The sequence below is a fragment of the Melospiza georgiana genome, chromosome 3 (assembly GCF_028018845.1).
Source record: "Melospiza georgiana isolate bMelGeo1 chromosome 3, bMelGeo1.pri, whole genome shotgun sequence".
Taxonomy (NCBI): Eukaryota; Metazoa; Chordata; class Aves; order Passeriformes; family Passerellidae; genus Melospiza; species Melospiza georgiana.
Window position 1 is genome coordinate 97,769,195 of NC_080432.1, and position 23,297 is coordinate 97,792,491.

General features: G+C 35.6%; 1 protein-coding gene across 1 annotated transcript in view; it reads left to right on the top strand.

Moving 5' to 3' along the window:
• The window catches only part of MYOM2 (myomesin 2), a 76,242-nt gene that overhangs the window by 50,191 nt on the left and 2,754 nt on the right, over positions 1-23,297 (top strand). Inside the window, exons 22-37 of the mRNA XM_058020130.1 lie at positions 86-200; positions 748-904; positions 997-1,103; positions 2,783-2,827; positions 3,303-3,439; positions 8,184-8,328; positions 8,443-8,502; positions 9,931-9,998; positions 13,727-13,840; positions 15,180-15,267; positions 18,354-18,392; positions 19,063-19,168; positions 21,620-21,783; positions 22,109-22,145; positions 22,268-22,290; positions 23,121-23,176. Coding sequence (XP_057876113.1) covers positions 86-200; positions 748-904; positions 997-1,103; positions 2,783-2,827; positions 3,303-3,439; positions 8,184-8,328; positions 8,443-8,502; positions 9,931-9,998; positions 13,727-13,840; positions 15,180-15,267; positions 18,354-18,392; positions 19,063-19,168; positions 21,620-21,783; positions 22,109-22,145; positions 22,268-22,290; positions 23,121-23,176 — 1,461 coding nt within the window. The remainder of the gene's footprint in view (positions 1-85; positions 201-747; positions 905-996; positions 1,104-2,782; positions 2,828-3,302; positions 3,440-8,183; positions 8,329-8,442; positions 8,503-9,930; positions 9,999-13,726; positions 13,841-15,179; positions 15,268-18,353; positions 18,393-19,062; positions 19,169-21,619; positions 21,784-22,108; positions 22,146-22,267; positions 22,291-23,120; positions 23,177-23,297) is intronic.

The window sequence follows — 23,297 nt, forward strand, 5'->3', positions numbered from 1 at the left end:
CAGCTTCTGCTAATATCTTCATATGAGTAAACAAAATAGTTGAGGTTGTTTTTTTAAATTGGCTTTGCCCTTTATCTTGTTTAAGGTCACTGATTTACATGAGGGTCATACCTATGTTTTCAAAGTTCGTGCAGTGAATGATGCTGGGGTAGGCAAGTCATCTGAAATATCTGAACCAGTGCTTGTTGAGGAACGGCCAGGTAAAATGAACTGTTTAATCTCCTCTGTTTCTAAAATGATTGGAATTGCATTTCATCAACCTAATTTGATATTATATCACATATAAGTATTTAAAGAATTAAGAATCTCTTAGCCTTAAAACTTCAATCATGTGGATATGGAGACAGCGATTAGAATTTTTTTCCTTTACTTAGTTCAGGAGTTATTTGATAATCAATTGTTCTGGTTTTTATTCTAACAGAGGTGCTATTTGTTGTGAAACACATTATTAAAACTTCAGGAATGATAATAAAATTGGTTTAACATTCATGTCTTCTCATATTCAGTTATATCTTAGTCATTTATTTCTCAATAAGCATTTATTAATATTATCATTCATTTCTTGCATGTAGAGTAAGAAACTTAATAGCATGTAATGCTGAGCCAGCATATGACATAAACCTGCTTTCAGATCTGCTAATAAAATCAGTATCTTTTAGGACAAAAAATCTGGGTTTTAGTAATTTATGAATTGCACCTTGGCAGGAAAATGCAGCCTTGACATAAGAGTTGATTCCTATTTTTCAGGAACAAAAGAGATCTATTCAGGTGTGGATGATGAGGGTAATATTTACCTGGCTTTTGACTGCAAAGAAGCAACAGATGCATCTCATTTTGCATGGGGTAAATCTTATGAGGAGATTGATGATTCTCATAAGTTTAAGATTGAAACAGAAGGAAATCAGTAAGTCATGCCAATCTACCAAAGGAAATCAGTAAGTCATGTTAAAATTGTGATACACAGCTAATGGTATTATTTTTAATTGGTGTTTTTAGTTCTAAGCTGTACTTCAAAAATCCTGATAAATCAGACTTGGGAACTTACTCTATCTCAGTTAGTGACACAGATGGGATTTCCTCCAGCTTTGTTATGGATGATCAAGGTAAGGTCCTTACAATTTCAAATCTCTCTTCACTATATCACCTCAACTGCACTAAAAATTGCCCCAGGAAAAAACAGAATAGAACCCTACAACTCTCACATTATTTCCTATGCATTAAAGAAAAACAAAAAAGAACCCTCAACAGGCTTTGTGTGATTACTTATTTTTCTGATTATCATAATAATGAAAGTTGGGGTATCTTCAGGCAACATTTTCTAGATAAAGATAAAAAATATGGCAAATTAGAATTGTCTTCGTTATGCTGGGATTATAATGATGTTTGTAAATATCCCTTATACTTTCAGTTGTGCTTGAGGCTCTAGATGCAGTTTCTCATAACTGAGATGCAGGAAATAAGTGAGAAAAATGGTGATGCTTTAACAAGGTCTAAATTATTGGGTCAAATTATCATTAAGCTTGCATATCTATTAGTTTTGCTTTATTTCATTGTACCTATTTTTTTTCCATTGGATTCACAATTAATTTGCTTCAGTCTCACTTTGTTCTATCATTGAGAAATGCTGACATAAAAAACAAAGATAAAAATTTGCTGCTTTCCCAGTTCTCAGCTGTAATTGCTCTGCCCAGTTCCCCAAGTATTAAAATCCCTCTGCTTCTCAACTCTCTAAGCCATTTAAGGAATCACAGTAAGAAACATGTCAAACCACCCTTTCCAAATAGGTGTTGAGAAGAAATCCATGTTCAAGGGGAAAAAAAAGTTCTCCAGGACATGGAAGACTTATGAGCCATTATCATGAGCACTGCCCTTTAGCTAAGTTTTGAAGCATCACTCTGAAATCTTTCTGTAGATCTTGTCATCATCTGCTCTAGCTTTGAATTTTAATTTTTTTTAATAAAGCACTGAAGCTGTTTCCCATCCCATACTTCCCCTAAGTCTTTTCTGATCATATATCACTGAAAATTACAATTTTGTTTACACTGGATCCCTGCACAAGTATCAGATTTTTCATCTTAACACGGAAAACCCTAATTTTACTGCCCATTTACTCTCTCAAAAGCTATAACTTCTCCTGTGATTTTGCTAAATCCTCTATGATGTCATAAATCCATGCTAATTTTCTCTGGTCTTTACATTATCTGCAAATTTGGAATTGACAGTAATGTTAATTTTCCAAATCTTTATTGGTAATGACTATGATAAATAGGATTAGTATGAAAATCTAAAAAGCTAAATTCAAGACTCTCACACAGCCTTCATGAGGATTTGGTGCATTAACTAAAACTTTCTGTACTGATTTCAGACTAACCTGCACTCAATTTTTTTTCCTGACACAATAAAACCAAATTTTCAGGAGCAGTCTGAGAAAGAAAGTCAGGGCATAAAGGAACCTTATACACTGCTTAGAAGCTGTGGTTTCCAATCTTCCTTTTATATTGCTATTTTTAAAGTATAAAATAGTTTTTGGCCTTTGTTTAGATTCCCTTGCATAAGAGAATGTGTACTAAAATGCATGCAGTAGGAACATTTGCTAAATCCATGTATAAGAAGTTAAGTTTCCTAAATCTTTTTCTTTAGTTGTTTTTTAAAGAGTTGTGTATTCATATACAAGCTTCAAGGAGATAACTTTGCTGATGCTGATATTTATTTCCATCGACACCCATTTGCTGTCTATATTTTTTGGAATAAATTAAAACGTGAACATTTTTCTTATTTTCAGAGCTTGAACGTTTGATGGCATTAAGCTATGAAATAAAGAATCCAAGTAAGTTGAAGATCTGAATCTATTAGACACTTCCAGAAGGAATGTAATTACATACTAATGACTGGAGTTCCAGAAAGATTCTTCCTGAGACAATGGCAACTTCATTTTTCATGGCAGTTTCACTGAGCATGGAACACATTGCTTCCTCATCTTTTACTTTCTTTAGAAGAATATTAATTGACATCAAATAAGATCATCGTTCCTAAATGTCTCAAGTTTAACTTTGACAATACATTATAGATTGTTACTAGCAAAATCTTTACACAATGTACAAACAGTAAGATGTACATTCTCTTCTCCCTTTGAGAAATTAATTTAAAAATCAGCCAAAGACTGCATTAGTGGACTTTTCCCTGTGTTTATTTTTATACCCAGAAATCCATAAATAATAGGGAATTGCTAGTATTTACTATGATATTCCTATTTCTCACAAGGTTTCATGAACTACTGATTTTTGATTATTTTCTTTTTGTAGCAATACCACTGAAATCAGAGTTAGCTTATGAGGTTCTTGATAAAGGAGAAGTTCGTTTCTGGATTCAGGCTGAAAGCTTATCTCCAGATTCTACTTTCAGATTTGTCATTAATGATAAAGAAGTCGAAAACAGTGATGTAAGTATATAATGAGTACTGTGTGCAAGTGATTTTGTTTAAGAAACCTGCAGGTTTCTATTGTTATCACAGAATCATAGAGTTATTTAAGTTGGAAAAGACCTTTAAGATTATGGAATCCAACAGTTAACATGACACTGCCAAGTCCACTACTAAACCATGTCCCTAAATGCCACATCTACTTGCCTTTTAAATACCTCCAGTGATGGTGACCCAACCACTTCCCTGGGCAGCCTTCTTCTTTCAGTTAAGAAATTTTTCCCAATATCCAATCTAAACTCCCTTGATGCAACTTGAGGCCTTTTCTTCTTGTCCTATTGCTTGTTACTTGGGAGAAAGGACTGATCTCAACCTGGGTACAGCCTCCTTCATGCAGTTGTAGAGAACATTAATGGTCTCCCCTGAGCCTCTGTTTCTCTAGGCTAAACAACCCCACCTCCCCCAAATGCTTCTCACAGGACTTGTGCTCCCAACCCTTCACCAACTCTGCTGTCCTCTGGCACACTCCAGCACCTCAATGTCTGTCTTGCAGTGATGAGCCCAGAACTGAGCACAGGATTTGAGATGTGGCCTCCCCAGTGCTGAGTACAATCCCTGCTGTGGTGCTGCTGGCCACCCTGTTGCTGATACAGGACAGGATGCCCCTGGCCTTCTTGACCTCCTGGTCACATGCTGATGGCTCATGCTCAACCAGCTGTTGACCAGCCCCTCCAGGTCCTTTCCTACTGGGCCACTTTCCAGCAATTCCTCCCCAGGCCTTATTTTGACCCAAGGGCAGAACCTGGCACTTGGCTTTGTTGAACCTCATCCAATTGGTCTTGAGCCACCTATTCAACTTGTTGAGATATCTCTGTAGAGTCTTCCTGCCTTCCAGCAGATCAACACTCCCACTCAACTTGATCCTTTTCTCTAGATCGTTATTAAATATGAAACAATATCAAACAGAACTGACCCCACTGCTGAGCCCTGGAGAACATAATTTGTGATATCTACCAGCTGGATTTAACTCCATTCACCACCACTTTGCCCTTGGCCATCCAGCCAGGAGCTACTGCTTGTATCCAAGCTATGAGCAGCCAGTTTCTCCAGGAGAAAGCTGTGGGAAACAGTATCAAAGTCTTGGCTTAATTCCCAGTAGGCAACATCCGCAGCCCTTCCTTCATCCACTAAGTGGGTCACCTTGTCACTGAAGGTTATCAGGTCAGTAAAGCAGGACTTGCCTTTCGCGAGTCTGTCCTGGCTGAAGACTAGACTCATCCCCTAGTCTTCCTGTGCTTGGTGTCTCTCAAGATGTAGCCACCTCTTTATATTCCCTGGCACTGAGGTCAGGCTGACAGGCCTGTAGTTCCCTGGATCCCATAGCTTCTTAATGTCATGTTATTAAGGTGTGATAATACCTGAAAAGAAGGCCAATCTATAACTCAAATATTTTTTTCAGTGTAGAATTCTTGTTGCAGAGTGAGCCTATTCATACTGGAAAAAGAGTTGGACTCTGTCTATTCATAAGGAGAGTTTACACACAGACCAGTGTTAAGCACAAATATTTTAGAAAAATAGCTCAAGAAAATGGCTGCTTCAGTTTTGGATTTCAAACCAACAAGACATGCTGCTCCCAAAGACTTTCTGAGGCTGATATTAATAGTTTTATGTATAATGTGGGAGGCACTTGACAATGCAGCAGCCTTCATAGACTTAAAAATTTTATATGCTATCACTTTCTATTTTGTTTTTTAAATTTTGGAGTAGAAACTGTGCATTGAGCAGCTACATAGAGATGAGAGGGTAGGCCACCAGCTTCCCACATTTTTATAGCTCTAGGAAGACCTCTCATATAAAGGGGCATAAAAAGGATGGGCTGAGAAGAAAGTAAGGTCATGCCTTTGCAGGGCACGTACATGGTTCATCTACAGGCCATAAGCCCAGCACTGGAAATACTTTCCTGTGAAGACTTCATCTTCATTACAGCTGTTTGAAAGATTTGGTTCATTCCTGAGAATGCAAATCCTGGTTTGGGTCAGAGAAGCTTTATCAGCATTTTTATACCATAGAAAGGCAAAGAGCATTTACTTTAATTACATATTGACGAGTGGAAGAAGAAATATTTCTGAGTAAAATAATTATCTGTTTATCTTTCTTTAAGAAGTAATAAACCATAGCACTGAAAACCTGAATATTTGTGCCTAGGATGTATTGAAATGACAATACTTTGGTTTGGCAATGTTTGTGAGACAGAATGAGCTATTTTTAGTTTGCATATGTTCTGGAAGTGTTGACATCAGAAAAAGTCTTGAAATGAAGCTGCATTATTTCACCTCTTTAATTAGTAGCCCACAGGTGACATTTATGTTTGGAGACAGATGATATTTTTGTGGAAAGTCACATAAAAGCCTAATATTTATGATGCCCATAAAATCATTGAACTTCATCTTGCTGCATAATGGCAATAGTTAGAAGCCTAATTGCACTCTAAAACCTGTCTGGAGACTGGGCTACAGTCACTGAACATGTTCAATAGACCATTATGCTGGGGAATTGGGGCCTGATTCATGACATTGGCTAAAGTGATAAATTTTTCCTGCTAGGTCCTAACAGGGAGATTTTTGGTAAGATTTCAAAATAAGCTTAAAATTGAATGAATTGAGCCCCATTTACTCACATTTTATTTTAATATTTTAATATTTTTTAAAACAAAACTAGAGAATAAAAAGAAAAGTGTCATAAAGAATGAGATTAAAACATACATCTTGCTTTTTTTTTTTTTTAATTTTCTGCTTCTGGCAAAATTTAATTTAATGTTCTGCCAGGGAACTCTTGAAGTAAATGCCTTGACCTCTAAGGGGAAGAGGCTGTAAGCAAGAGTTTTACTTTTGCACATTGAAATTAGAACTTATTGATAGTTTAGGTAAGTTTATTAATGCTCTTTTTAACCTCCCTCACCTATCACCGTAACTCTCACAGATGAACTCTAACACAAGTAGATTTTGTACTTAGTTTTCCGATTAATTTTATCTTGTCATTCTTTGACATTGTATCTTTCTTTGCAGTATGTATGGGAAATCCTGTATCCAAGTTAACATGCATATCCCTTAAAAAATTATTATTCTGATCAATGCGTTAGCTGACTGCTTTGTCAATTCCACATATTTTCTTTTTCATCACTCTTCCATTACCCCATTACCTCCATTAAGATTTAAAATATTTGATATTTGAAAATGCCAGCACTGAATGCTAAATACCTTGACTGTGTGACACTGTTCTTCCAGACTTGTTATCCATACAACAGTGAGTCTGTTTTTGAGGCTGGCCAAGATGCATTCCTCAAAGCTAAAGCAGATATATCTGTGGGGTCATTCCTACTATTTTTGGATCTTAGTGGACTTAGAGGTTCTTCCATTTCAATAAGATTCTAGAGACCTTAATAATTGGCATTTTTACTAGCTTTTTTAACATTTCTTCTTTCTTCTCCTTCCTCAAACTTTATCTATCCCTTACTTTAGTACCATTTTTTACTTTTGGAGACCAATAAAGAGGTTTATCAAAGGATTCTATTTGTAAGATATCATGTCTCCTTTTAACAGTATGTATAGTAAATTTAAAAGTAACAGGGTGTATAGTAATTCACTGCATATAACTCCTAGATAGTGACATTTACTGTTCTGTGCAATCGTGACTGGAAGTTAGTGTGTAATACCCTTGGCCACATTGTTTACTTATAAGTATTCACCAAGAAACTTCTATGGGCTATCTTTGCGTAGCTTTAGGTGTTTGTTAGTTGAGATTCAAAAAACATCACTGTCAGCTGGGGACATTGTCTTCATAGTTGTAACTCACTGAATAAAAGAGGATATAAGTAAAACATGGTTGTATCTAAAACACTACCTGAAAATTCTAAAGCCATATTCTGCAAAGGTTGTGCAATACTAGCTTGTAATTTTCTGTTTCCATGATGATGCTTGCCAATAATTTATCTTTCTGGAATATTTAATAAAAAGCAAACACATAAAGGACACAAACAGTGAAAAGCATATTTGACTTTGAATTCAAGTCAATACTTGATGTTGTGTGTATTCTGCGAACACTTAAGCGAGTAACTATATGTCCTGAGAGAATTATACCTCTCTTTTGCTGGATTTGGTCAATCCCTTTTGGGTCCCAGAAACTCTGTGGACTTTGCACAAGTTACTTTTCTCATGGTTGTTTGCTTAAAGTGTGCTTTGAAAATTACACCTAACATTAAATAAGAAAATAATTTTTTCCTATGAGAAAATAAGATACACTATTGACTGCTATATATGTCTCAGATATTTGGTAGGGATGACCTTTTAGATTTGGTGTGATCTTATTTGAAGATCCATATTTGATATTTCCAGTTGTTTCTGGACTCTGCAAGGAATAATCCTTCTGCCTAGCAAACTCCCTTGTTTAACTGTAAGCTGTAATGCAGCTAAAGGCTGGCTGTTAGGCTCTTCAAATATGCACAGTGCCATAAACAATTGTTTTCAAACACAAACCAGCTATATTATGATGACTTGAGGATTCCCAATGCAGCTGCACACAGAGGTTTCTGTCACCACTGGCATCCTTTTGCACAAGAGTAAATAAAAGCAAAGTTTTCTTCTCTTAGTTTACAATTAAAAGGAGATGAAAGAGGTTGACTGTGGGGGAAGGAATATAACTCATAATTTATTCAATAGGAATCATAAGTAATTTGCACTATGCTAAAGTACTTATTTGTTTATTTCAGAGGCATAAAATAAATTGTGACCGTTCAAATGGCATTATAGAAATGGTGATGGAAAAATTTACAATTGACAATGAAGGTACCTACACAGTACAGATTCAGGATGGAAAGGCCAAAAACCAGTCTTCATTAGTTCTCATTGGAGATGGTATGTTCACTGAAACACTGAAGTACTGAAACTTTGATGACAAAGTGAACTTCAATTATTCTTGGAGTAATTTTGTGACTAACTCATATTTCATTCACCTCTTCTAAAATTTAGCATTCAAGGGAGTATTGGCCGAGTCTGAGCTCCAACGAAAGGAATATCTCAGAAAACAAGGTAAGATGGAGCAGATTGGTGACTTCAGGCCTGGTTTGCAGCTGATGATTCATCCCTGGGGAATGCTAAACCCTTACAGCTTCCGTTCTTTATTAGAAGATATTGTTCAATCTTAGGAGACACTTGAAACCCTGGTGGATCTTATTTTCCAACACTGTCAATTTGTGACAGAACCTTCACTAAGCAGAGAAAAAATGACTTCTCACAAGAGGTTATCTTTGCTCAATATTCATGAGAAGTGTGCCTACTGTAGGCTCCAGTCCAACAAAACATTTAATTACATTTAGTTTAAGCATACAAGTTGTCTGCTCAATATAATTGACAGAAGAGTAGACAGACAAGTAGTGCCAGATAAGGAAGATTAAAAGCTTGACCCAATCGTTTCAATTGAGGCAAAATTCCAGGAACTAAATGTATATTTGTTGCATAGTTGCTGTACAGTTGTAGAGTTTATTACATACTCGTTATCAATATTGCTTGCAGCTGAATGAGAAAATTCCAGTTGGATATCTAATTCAGAATTCTATCCCTGTGAAATCCTTGAAAATTTGAACTTGAGCTCTAGTTTGTAAATTTCACTTGTAAGCAGATGGCTTTCCAGATGAAAGTAACAATAATAATTTAAAACTTTTTTTCCTAAATACCTTCAGTATTTCCTAAATATAATCTTAGTAAGATTTTATACAGAAGGAATGTAATTCTATTTTTTGAAGGCTGCTTAAAATTGATTTAGGAAAGAAATAATACCACTTACAGCATAAGCTGAAAAAATCTTTCAATACTGAATTATTTAAGTCAAAGTCTTGGACTTTCCAACTTCCCAGGTTTGGGTATCAGAATTAAGGCCCCTGATCCTGCCATCACAAAGACATGTACATTTATTGAGACAAGTAAACACAATAATTTAAAAAAGGCATGTGTGTCAGCAAATTTTCATCAGGATGTATTTCTTTGTAGTTTGGGACCTTCATGGGGAAAAGGAATATTTTCTGTTCTGCCTGTAATATTTAACATGTTTTTAAGCTTTACATTATTTGGGCAAACAATGTTTGTTGTGTTGTTTTTGCATTAAATACATTATTTGGATGCTTGTTTGTAGCTACTTTGTTTCTTTCCTCTGCTTAGTTGGCAATTTGACAGAAAGATATTCAATAAAGTAATTTTTCTCACTCACCATTTTATATTTTGGAAAATTACTCGATTCATACAGATTCAGAGATGAGATTCATGTTCCTAGGCTGTAATGTAGATGCTGGGTAATTATGATAACAACTTGCAGGATTTTCCTTCTAGTGCATGGGTAATTCAGGTGTTCCCTCTTGTTCTTGTGTAAGGATGTTGAAATTGTCATCTTTTTTTCTTTCTTTCACTGTTTTTCCTGCTACTCTTCATTCTACAACATTGCTTTAAGACTGTTTTGTTTCTTAGGTCCCCACTTCTCAGAGTTTTTGTATTGGAACGTTACAGAGGAATGTGAAGTTTTACTTTCTTGTAAGGTAAGGAAATATACTTGGAATTAGTTTTTAGAATATGTTGAGAAAGACTTGAGGTAGAAAAAATGTAAAAAATTACTTAGATACCTTTAAAACCGAAACTTTCATATGAAAACTATTTTTTATTATTTGGAAAATTTGAATATGAAAATTTCTGACTTACTATTCTTTAGCAGTAGTGTTAATGAAAACAAAAAAAATTATAGGAAATTTCTAAATGTATTATTAGGTGGTCCAATTGTTTATAAACATTATGAGCCATAAGAATAATTTACACAAAATACATGTCCCTTAAGATGTATCCCTTTTCTTCTTCCTTAAAAATGGCTAAAAAAAGCCAGAGGTCAAAATCTTTCTTTACTGTTTTCTTATTTCTCTAATAAAGAGTCTGTTATTTAATCAGCTGTAATCAAATGTGCTACAAAGACTTCTAGAACTAAGGTTATAAAAGATGATTTTTAAATTATTTTTGGCTAATGACTTTTGAATCTTAAGTAATGATAATGTGTATTGATTTCAGTGTACCTTCTGCTATTAACATCTTTAAATGCCTTTCTGAACAGATAAATTTTCATTTGTTTTGCTCTTCTAGAGTGACTAATTAGAGGTCTGAAAAACTAAGTAAATTGAATTCAGGCATCAAACTCTTCTTCATTCTCTTTTCCTCTAGTATGGATTATTTTGTATCAATTTTCTCCTCTTCTTTTGAAAAACTTTTGACTTATAATTAGACTAACTTGAATCATTCTTTATGAGCAATTTGCATGCACATTTGTGAGATTTCTTTTTTTTTTCCTACTCATTAACTAGGACACCCTTAACCTCAATTCCCAGCAGAACTGACCTGGTACTGAAGCTGCCATTCCATGTGCTCACACTTTAGGGCTCAACACTCATTAGTTAACACAGTACCTTTGCTGGACTGCTTTATAATCTCCACATGCATGTGCCTCAGGCATGAACCCTGCTTATGCTTTCATTCGCATGGGGAATTAAATGTTGCTGAACCAGTTATGCTAGTGTTAATTCTCTACAAATTAATCTGAAATTATCCTTCTTTCATTGACTGTCAAGCCTGTTTATAGCACTGAAGCTGTGAAAGGCTGAGCATCTGATTATTTGCTTTTCACCAGTGTGCTTTTTGTTCACAAGGTCAGAACATTTTATGTAAATGAAATCTAGGATGTGGGCTGCTTGTACACTTATCATTTTAACTATGATATTGACCTTATAATGTTTGTTACTGTTAGTATGTGACTGGCTGTTAGGTTCACATGGAACTGTTGTTTATGGATGTTTAACTTGTATTTATACACAGGAAGAGTTTGAAAAACAAAGCCTGGGTTTGTCCTTCAAACTCCAGACACCTGACAAACAAGCCAGAAGTGTGGCCACTCCATGCTATTTCTGTGGTAATAAAAACAATCAAGGAATAATCTCTGCCATCTCAGGCCTATCATAATACTGGACCCAGGTCTCTTCCAGGCACTGTTTACAGCACCTCTGCAAAAATATTGTCAAGGGAGTTTTTGCCTATTAAGAGCCTGGCATAATATGAAGGAAGTATCTGTAAGAGAGGGCATTTTACCTTGGCTATTTTAAAAGCCATTGCATGGCACAGGGAAGCCAGGAAATCATGTCAACTGGAAGCCTGCGTAGGACAAGGGGCTGACTGTATGATCCAGGCCCATAACAGAAATTATGTAAAAATATGGATGGTGTTGTAAAAGAGTATGCCAAATATTACCTCACATATTCCTTATTTTCTATATGATTGGACCTGACTTTGGATTGACTTAGTATTTAATTCTGAATTAACTGGGATTGATGACCAAGTTCTTGGTATTGTAGCCCCTCAATGTCAGTGGAACACAGCTGTCCATTTGAAAGATAATTTGATGGTGTTTGCTTTTTGGTTTTTGTTTTGTGTTTTTCTTCATATGCTAGCAACTACTGTCATTTTACTTCTAGTAATTCTGAATTTCAGAACATTCAGAAACTACTTGCTCTTGCACAACTTTGGCCCTTATTTGGCCCTTATTACTGTGTCTGTTAAAAGCAAGATTTTTGGTGTGTGGCTAAACAGTGAAAAACATAACATTTCATAGTAAATGCCAACATGAAATAACTTCATTACTGCAAATTGCATGTGTCTGAAACTCAGTCTATTTATTGTCAGATTGAGTGCTAACAGTCTTTGATGAAAAATTGTTGAAAAGCATTAAAGGCTTGTTCCTTCGGGCTTTGTTCAAATAAAATTGCCACTCATGTCATAGGACTACAGGAACAGCCACTTTGTAGTTACTGGTAAATGTAAAATGCTGCTCACTTTTCTTCAGCAAGTCATTGCTTTGGGCCAGGTGGTGATCTCAAATACTGCCAGAGATCCATAGCAACCATGCTGGCTATTAAGCAAGAATAGATGTGATTAATTTGAGCATGTCTGATAGAGATGGCTAGGAATGAGTATAGAAGACCCTCTTATTTGTCACCTTTACAGAGAGCTTTCATAGAGCTGTTCCTTTATGAAATGACTTCTCTAATGTAAAAGGGTTAGAAATTGGTGCATGTTTTTTTCCTTCAAGCAAGCCACTTGAAAACTATTGCAGACCTGTATTAAGTTCCTGGCTGCCCTCTAGTCATTTGTTCCGTTTTTTGCCTTTTCTTTAAGGAGCCTTTTTAAAATAACTGCCTGGGGACTGAGAAATATCTTTCCAGCTCTGTCTTTCTACCAAAGCTGCAATGACTGGGAATTCAGGCTACACATGAAAATACCATTGCACTTTTATGACTTTTAGAAGGGTATGGGGATAGTGATGTCAAATAAACAACAGTGTTTTTGAAAGTGAGGGTTAAAATATATGGGGTTTCTAAAAAGACCTGCACTTTTAGCTTTCTTGAATTCACAGTTTGAGGTAGTTTATCCAGCAATACTTCAAGTGTATCCAATATGCATTTTTTATTTCAAAATTAGAACAGTACTTAAATAGACAATCTGTAGTCTATTTAAGTATTGTTTCAATGAATGGCTGCTACTACAGCAAAATTCTTGCTTTCAAACAACTGCTCTGCATATGCACTATGTTGTTAAGCCCACTTTTGTTGGGAGAGACTGCAATTTGTAAGATTCTTCAGGTCTTTGTCTGTCCCATAGGACTCAATGTAGAAGGTAAAATAAAAAAGGATTTTTGGTGCAGGTCACAATTTTGAAGTCTTGGATGCTTTCAGAATAGTGATTTCAGTTGCTTCCTGCAACTTATCCACAGGAGACATTGCTTAGGTAGCTGGGATAAATCTCCAAATTGGCCAAAGACTAAGATAGGGCCTAAGTTCTATGTTACAACTCTCTGGAGTCACAGGGCAAACACAAAAAGATAAAGGAGAGTTCAGAAGCTCTAATTTGAAAGATACTTCTTCCACAGCTATCTCTAGACAAACTAAAAGCACAGAGCAAGGATGGAAAACCATTTAAGGGAAGAGATTGCCAGGATTTTCTTTAAGGATTTTACAGGGCTGTGAAGTTGTAACCTGTATACTGTGCTGCAAAGAAACACTGTAGGACTAAGACTTGCTTAGTAGGACTTGGTTGAAATTGGTTTTTTACTTAGCTTTATTTGACATGTGTTATAAAAAAAATGGTTTCATATGTTGAAAGTACCTGTGTGGCTTCCCACAGTGCAGTACATTTCCTCAGGACATAGCTAGGCTTATGTGCCTTTTCTGTTGTACAGGTTGCAAACACAAAGAAGGAGACTGATTTTAAGTGGTATAAGGATGGTTCTGGGGTGGATGTTGAGGAGCTGCCTGATCTTCAGAAGGGAGAATGTCACCTCAGTATTCCCAAGGTACTGTATCGCCTGCTGGTTACAAATGACAGCTTCTGCTTGACACACTGCAGATTTGCCACACAAAGCAGCAAGCCAGCTATCATGATTTTCATGAACAGTTTTAAGAAAAGACATATTTTCTACTCTTCAATTAGCTGGTGAATAACTATTGCTAGCAAAAAGTATCTGTTTTTTTAATCAGCTCAGAGTTCATGCTTAAGCTGCTTCAGAGTCCTTGGGTGGCCTGTACCTCATTCTTTATTATTACTCCTTAATTTTTCAACTTGTTCAAGCACCTCATTTTTAACAGTGTTTCAGTTTTATTGCCTAAAATAAATAAGTTTGAAGCTTATGGCTTCTTAAGATTTATCTTTATGCAAACATGATAACCCAATAACCCAACTTCTATCTGAAACCTTAACTTGCATAGTTGCTGCCTTTGTGAAGTGGCAAAACCTACCAGAATGGGATTTTCTGCTTTCAGTAATGTGCATTACATCTAAATAGTTTATTTATTGCCTTCATATTCTTCTAATTTCCTTCCTTCATTTCCCTTGAAAGAGGATACTGACTTACTTCATTTTTCTTGAGTAGACTTTCTTGGGGAGGGTGGTTTCTACTTGTCTTGGATCGCTCTTGTTGCTTGTCATTAAATTTTATGATATTTCTGCTACGGTTTATGTGCTTCTGGATTTGTATAAGTCTAAGCATTAAGTCATCTCCAATCTGTATATAAATCTTTGTATATTTTCCTTCAGGTTTTAAAAGAAATTAAAACAAACCCAGAAAACCTAAAAATCCTTACTGCCTTTAACGCAATATCCCTGTGATAGATTTCAGAATATAAACTCTGAATTAATTATTTAGAATAGTTATAATTTGACTACAGTTGCTGCTTGAATGCAAGCAGCATGAAGGAGCTGATGTTACAGGATATAGATTTGCTGTTATGATTTACAGAATTCAAAAAGTAATCATTTTTGTTGAAGAAAAATTAGATTTCTAAAGTTTGTGTAGGTTGCAGTTATGCCTTGTTATATCTTACTACAGTGCTTGTAATTTCTACTGACCAAGATCAATCCTGTCTTTTTGGAACAAGTCAAAAAACCTCATGGTTTCTAGAGGAAATTGAACTGAAATCAGAATAAGTTTTAGGCTTAAGAACTAAATGCATCTCCATTTTAAAAAGTACGAAACAGCAGTTCATAGCTTCCATCTCCTCTCTGGTAAGTTTATTTATCCAGAAGACAGTAGAATTTCTGTTGTTCTATTTAGAAAATTGTGCAGGTGTTGAGCAAATTGAGTACTATGCAGTATTATCAAGTTTGTCAGTAAATATCTTGTGTTTTCCTTGCAGCTGTCTCGCAAAGATGAAGGAGTTTATAAGGCGACACTATCAGATGATAGAGGTCATGATGTATCTTCTCTTGAATTATCAGGAAAAGGTAACATTCAATCTACTGTAATGAAATAATGATCTCCACATGTTCTCCAGAGGTGTCAAAGATCTGTCCTTGCAAATGGCAAATTTGCATGTATTTTTAGCATTCTTTGAATTTCATTTCTCTTATGTTATAGAGACCTGAACTGCAGATCAGCACTTTAGGAGGGGTGATACATACTGGGCATTTTTGTGATTAATCTCAAGCATTTTGACAGGCAGGAGATGAAGTATGTTTCTAACCAGACAGACAGTCCATTTAATGGGAGAGCACTCTCTCTCAGGTTTGTTAAGCTTTAATATCTACAAAAAACCCTAAGCAACAAAGTGCTTTGTTCATGTGGTGCTCTCAGTGGGGACCGAGTGTGCTTTTGATTCTAGATTATAAAACTGTTCTGTGGGTTACTGTCAGCTGGCATCTCAGCCCCACACAGCCTCTTGCTCACTCTCTTTCAGTGAGATGGGGGAGAGAATTGGAAGAAGAAAAGATAAAAAATCCTGGGTTGAGCTAAAGATGGTTTAATAGGTAGAGAAAAGCTGTGCATACAAGCAAAGCAAAACAAAGAATTCATTCACTGTTTCCCATGGGCAGGTAGGTGATCAGCCACTCTCGTAAAGCTGAGTTCCATCACATGTAACAGTGACTTGGGTAGATAAACACCATGACTTTAAATGCTCCTCACTTTCTCCTTCTTCCCTGAGCTTTTTATACTGGGTATGATACCATATTGTATGAAATGTCTTTTGGGTCACTTGGGGTCAACTGTTCTTGGCTGTGTCTTCTCCTGACTTTTTGTGAACCCTCAGCCTCCTCTTGGTGAGGAGAAGAAATAAAAGATTTCCACATTGCACAAGCACTTCTCAGGAATAGCTAAAGCCTCCCTGTGTTACCAACACTAGTTTAGTCACAAATCCGAAACACAGCACTGTAAAGCTGCTATGAAGAAAATTAACTCTATTCCAGCCAAAACCAGTACAATTTCTGTCCCTTATTCTATACTATTTATGTCACACTCAGGTCCCAACTTTGCAGTATATTCTCATTAGTCACCTCCTCCCTTCCTGCCCTTTGATATATACACAGATATTCCCTTAGTCTATGGATTTGTGTGTGTGTATCCTGACCACTGGAATAAGCAAAAGGTTCAGCAGGTCTCCCTCATATGGTCAGGGCTCCCAGTGACTGTACTCCAGGTATGGCAAACTGTGTTGTACACCTTGAAATGTACAGTGAAATGCCTGTTTAGAGAATTCACAGTATCTAATTCTGTGGGTCCAGGCAGCTTTGAAAATGTCAACCTGCAAACCCATGAAAACTGCCCTATTAAACCAGAAAATGGCTCTCCTAAATGGTGGAGTTAGCCTTGAAACATAAAGGATAAAAAGAGCAGTCAAGCAGGAGCAGGGAAGACTGCTTATTCTATGGGGCAAGTTACTTCAAGCTCAGTATCTACTGACATTCAAATGAAGTGAAATGCAAATAAGAGACTATAATCTAAAATAGATGCATGATAGATATTTAGAAAAGGTTTTGTATAATATCAGACATCACGGTGAGATACAGCAATTCTGTTTACTTTTAATATTTTTCCACTTAAAAATGTCTGTTTACTTTGACCCTGAGATGATCTCAGTTAGTTAAAGCATAATTCTAATAATGCCAAGGTGGTGGGTTTGATCCCTGTATGGGCTATTCACCTAAGACTTGGGCTTCAAGATTCTTGTAGGTCACTTCCAATTCACAATATTCTGTGTGCATAACAAACACTGATCTGTTGCCAACATGAGTGAATTTTACTTAACTTTGGTGAAGAGTGCTTCCCTGGATATATTTCCTTAGGTCACACCAAACAGGCCAAAGTGAATCTGCATTCATCCCAACCACATGTAGACATTTGTCCTAAATAATGAATATTTTTTGCCCAGCTCCTAATAGGAGGAGAAAGATGTGTTAAAAAATTAACTGTTAATTACAGTAAAAAACAGTAACTGTTTTCTGTTAAAAGATTTAACAGAAATCTTAACATTCCTTTTCAGCAGATGGAGGAAGTATCTGTAACAAGAGGAAAAGATGAGTATCAAGCTGAAGCTTTAAGCTGTGATTTATTGCAGAAGGCTGTATTATCAATTGATAGTCTCTCAGGTGTTTTTCTTTTGCATAAATTCTGCCCATTATTTTCTCAGAAAAAAAACCCTCCAGCCTCATTCAGACAGTATGGTTAACATAACCCTACCTTCTCAGACACCTGTAATGTAAGATATATATAATAAGCAATTCATGTCTTTATATCAAGGTGTCAGTAGAAGCATACTGGAGATTGCAAAAAATTATGGAACTGTATCATGATTTCTTTAGCTGAGACAAAAATGTGCACATACAAATCAATACAGAACAAATATATATGTAGTATTTTCTGAACTTCACACGTTTCTCTGTCTACTATTTTCATAAAAATTCACCAGCGTGGAGTAAGCATCCTTCAGACTTGGCTATACATTCTTTAGACTATGGTGGTTCTTTCCTTTCATCTCACACGGTGTCATTCAATATGATTCTTCTGCTATGAAAGGGTCTCTCACTCTCATGCCCTTGTCTCTGGGGTTCTCTCCTGCTGCAAACCCATCAGCTCTGTGATATTTCAAAAGCTTGGTATGATACCTGCTGTATTTCACTTGCTATTAAAGGACTTCATTTCTGTCAAATGCCACCCTACAGTGAGAAGGTGAAACTGTTTTTGCCAAGAATGAGATAAATTTTTTTTAACTTGCACTCTCCTTTGAATGTGAACTATTCAGTTTTAATGACTTTTTTTCTTTTTGCTGGCCTAAGGGAGAGAGACAAAGATTTGGCACCAGACAGCTGACTCCACAAAAGGCTGAGATACTGAGTGACATAGCACAGAATTCATATGCTGTACACAGACAGTTTCCAATTTCTCTTTTACACCTGTTGCAATTTAATGCTTTTCTTTGCTTAAGGATGTGAAGATTTCCCATATTGCTTTAATTAAACTGAACATAAAAGAAGATATATTCTGATTGAAATTTGATGGTACATTTTCTTCCTTTTTTTTTTCTTTCTCTCTGCAGTTTATGATGATATCATGCTAGCATTGAGTGGAATGAGTGGTAAGTAAATGCTGTCTTAAATTTTTGTGTAGTTTTTTATTTTGAAGTCACGTGAGGCTGAGACAGAAAACTTTTATTTTAAGTGGGAAATCACTGAGAGTCCCAATGGTATATTATTATGGGCATTAATAATTTTCTGAACAGGCAGTTTTGACCTTGCTAATTGTCACTATTAAAAGGGAATAAAGTATTATTCCACCTGGCTTGTTTGGTTTAGATACTGTGAAATTATTGCAGCAATAATTTTCTTCCTACTTTCCATCAGTAAGTGAACCTTGATATAGAGAGAAGGAGGTTCTGAATCTGTTCCCAGTGAGAAGCTGTTCTTTCCCCTAAAAGAATAGGGTTTTCACAAGAATAAAATTTTTATGCAAATAGAATCATTATACTACTCTTTCATGGAAATTACATGATTAGATTATTATTTAACAATGGATCTTGCCAGTCATGATGCTTGTATATGGCAATAAACTCATAAACTTACACTGAAATTTCACCTGATATAAATCAGCAGATGCTCCCTGAGAGGTATGGCAATTGTGATACTTGAAAATCATGACCCAGGTCTTGAATTTTCTTTTGTCCAGACAGCACAAATAATCCACTTCTCCATTTCCTGTTCATTCCACTGTCTCTCTTATTTGATCCACATATTCTCTGTTTAATCTAGGTAAGTCAGCCTCTCCACTGAAGATTCTTTGCACTGAGGAAGGAATAAGGCTCCAGTGTTTCTTGAAATACTACAATGAAGAAATGAAAGTCAGCTGGAGCCACAGGTAGATGAGAATATTTTTTCAATTTTATTTGAGAAAAAATGCTGTCTTTACAATTTAATATTTACTATTCCATGGCATTAATTTATGAATTGGAATACAATAATGAATTTCTCGTTCCAGAACAATATATTCTCTTTCAACATGGAAAGTACATAAGATAAAAGAAATATTAAAAGGCTCGTCCAGCACCCTCAGGAGGGTTGTAACAGACAGTAAAAAGGAATTTACTGTATTGTGTTCTCTTATTCAACACAGGGCTGTTTGTCTTCTATTGTATTATCTGACTGGTTAAAAGATAGCAAAATATTTGGGCAAAGTTTCTGATTCAAGGCTGCCCTTTCTCTAAAGTGCATGAAACTCTCATCCAGTTCTAGGTGATTACCAAGGATCTGCACTCACAGTTTAATAAAAGGTTGTATTAGAATTATTTTTTTCCAAACTGATACAGTCTTAAGTAACCAAAAATATTTTAATTTTGATAATCTTCTTTGAAAAGATATTCAATGGGCACAGGATACCTTGAGAATAATCCCCAGAGCTGAGATTATGGCTGAAAATGAGCTTTAAAGCTGCTAATAGTTTTCCACTCTCATGTTACATTAATCTTTGACTTTGGAGACAGTCAAATAATCTATTTACAGGTAAATATGTGTTCAAATGTTTTGTTATATCAAGCCCTCAGTTGTTTGAAACTGCAGTTAATATTTGAAAGGATTTTAAAACATTTCAAGAAGTTTCACCTTCCACATTCTTCAGTGAACTGGTCTGACTCAGACAGGAATAGTCTGGCTTATCAATGTGCTGTCCTAGATTTGCAATGCTTTCTGTGAAGACAGGAACACAATCAAGGCATCAATTATCACATTCAGGGAGCTCAAGAACACTTCTGCAAGGCTGTGCAACTGTATTTATATCTCAGACTATGTATTTAAAAGTTCTTCTTCTTTCATAATAGTGATATGAGTGTGATGACAAGGAAAAGAAAAAACATTTGCTTCTGCCTTTTACTGTATCTGCTTGAGTTTTAAAAGTGACAGGCTATTTTGCTATCCATTTCATAGAAGTATAAAAGTAAAGAATGCTACATGGCTAAAATGGAAATTTATTGTAAATAGTATATTTATATTATTTACATTTACATTTACATTTACATTTACATTTGCATTGACATTTACATTTGCATTTACATTTACATAGAGAACCCCCTGATTATTTGAGATTTTATAATGTCTTACACTTTGATTGTCTTGAAGATCATTGAACAGAGATTCTTAAAGAATAAAATTTCAATTCTTACATGAATGCAATGACTATAATCAGAGCTGTTAAAGGTAAAAGACCAAAACCAACCAACCAAATGACCAATCCATCTGTCCCAACTTCCAATCTCCTTTAAATGGAATTATAGCAAATTTTTTTTCCTGGAAAAATTAAAATGCTACACAACCCATTATTTTAATTTTTTTTCCCACCATGTAAATTTCTCATTAGCATTTAATTATCCACTATCCTGCATAGCATGAAATACAATACAAGTCCTAGACCTAGTATTCATCATCTACTCAGGGCATGGTGAGAAACTTTATATGTAATATTTTCTAATATGTAGCCATTTCTATCCAGAAATCTAATTTGGTAGGCTTAACTCAATGAAGTTGTCTTAAAGAAAGGAAAATGGTAAAAATACCTTTTCACCATCAAAATAATTCTAGCTATGAAGTCAAATCACTTCTGTGTAGTCAAATAAAATGAGTGATCAAGAAAAAGCTAAAACTGACCTAATTTATAAAAAATTCCAGCTCAAGATGCTTGGGGAGGAAGAATGGAAAGTATTTCAGTAGGTAATGAGTGAAAGAAGAAAGTTCTCCTTGAGCCATTGAAAATGGTGTGGTTTATATGCTCTCATTAAATAGCTTCTTCTATTTCCTCTGTTCCTGACAGACTCTGGACAAGGAGACCACTTGATCTGAATCTGCAGAGCATTTCCTTTTTCCTTAACTAGGAAGTGATGATAAGTCAAGCTAATGTCATTGTTTTTTAAAAAGTTTTTATTACTTATCTACAGTTAATAAATTTTTTCTTGTTTTTTTAAAAACCAAAAATGTACTTTAACTTGGTGCAAGAGTAATTTTACACAAACCTTTTTAAAATTGATTTTTGAAGTTAATGAAATACATCTTTCCTTCCTTAGCTCTGTGTGAGGAGGGTAGGAGAATGAGAAAAGGGTGAACAGATGAATCTTAGAAATGAAAACTCAAGCTAATATTTTCAAAGTGTTAGATACTCCCTCCCGGAAGCAAAGAGTATTCTGTAAAAATTAGTTGCAATCTATCTATAGCTTAGGAATACAAATGTTATCATTTGTGACTTTTTTATAGATGGTTTCCTATGGACAACATACAGGAAAAGACTCAAATTCATCTCTACAAACCTTTTTTTTTTACCCCCCAGGGAATCTAAGATTTCTTCTGGTGAAAAGATGAAGATTGGAGGTGGAGAAGATGTTGCCTGGTTGCAGATAACTGAACCCACTGAAAAGGATAAGGGGAACTACACCTTTGAAATCTTTGGTGGCAAGGAAACCTTCAAACGCACACTTGATCTGTCTGGGCAAGGTATATTTATAAGATCAGATTTGTTGTGCCTTTTCATAGATTATGCAGATTTTATTGGAAATAGAAGAATTACTAGAAAAACAGTGAGTCTTTGATCAAAACCAGTCATAGGCAAGTTTTGTAACTGTTATTATCTTTATAGTCTTGTATCTGTTTTCAACACCAGCTGCATTAGTTTTCAAGGGTCTGGTTTCTAATTGTGCTACTGTGTGACACTGTACAGGTTTTAAAAGGGATTTTAGCATGGGAATGTGTTTAAATGTTTATTGAGCCCCAATGCAAGTTATGTTCATGACAGAAAACTCTCTCAATTGTTTGGTTACAGCTTTTGATGAAGCATATGAAGAGTTCCAGCGACTCAAGTAAGTGCTGCATCTTTTGTATTTTAATGCCGTACCATCAGTGTCAGCTGTGTCAAAATATATTTTATTATTAATTTCATCAATAACATTATATGTTTCTCTTTTTTTCTCAACAACTTTAGGGCAGCTGCTTTTGCTGAGAAGAGTAAGTTTATTTTACATTTTATCATAGGTGTTTTACAATGTGATCTAGTGTTCTTTTTAAAGCATTCATCATGATATGCTGCCATAACTTACTGAGTTCTGTGGCTGCAGAAATTCTGTGTTAGCACAATATATTGCAATAACAATAGTAATTTGTGGATTTAATTGTCTTTAATTGAGATGGAAATGCACTAAACACTTCACATATTTTGCAAGCCTCTGCTGTATCTTCTTGTGTCTGCAGAGATTTGGTGAAATGTGAATTGTGTGTCATACAAGGAGGTGTTGAGTCTGAAAGCTTCTGAGAATACTGAATATTGGGATCTATCTATTAAGTAAAAAATTGCCTGCTGCTGCCTGTTCTGCACTGCTTGCTGAGGCCCAGACTGTGGGGAAGCTCATTACAGTTAGGGACTGTAGGAGTACTGGAAATTATATCAATTCCCTGGTGGTGACATGATGCTTCTGCCCACAAAGTCTGTGGCAGAACAAATTTTTCTTGGACTTTGGATACCACTAAGATGCTAAAAGCACCCTCCTTACTTTGCTCTGGGCCCAAAACATAAACTGTCAAGCTCAGCTGTACCTTCAAGGTTGTTATGTGTATCAGTTTAGAATGCTGTAGCAAAATCTTGGCCAAAAAAATCTAAAGGGACTGACTATGCAACATATTAAACCCCTCCCAGAATATCACAAAAATTGGTTTTTTTTTTAAAGATTTAAAAAAAAGGCAGAAAAAAAGCTATGAGTCATGACTCCAAAATCATTAAGAAATGAGTAGTTTTGAGGTCTAAACTTCATATGAATACCATATTTTTCTTTAACCCCTAGATCGTGGTAAAGTCATTGGTGGTTTGCCTGATGTCGTTACCATAATGGATGGGAAGGTAAGGACAGCTTTTGTTATGCTGAGCAGTGAGAGGTTTTCTTTGCTATCAAGAGGTGAGGGAATGCAAATGGTTTCATGAAACTGAAAGCAGGAGAATAATTTTATTTTTAGTTCAAATC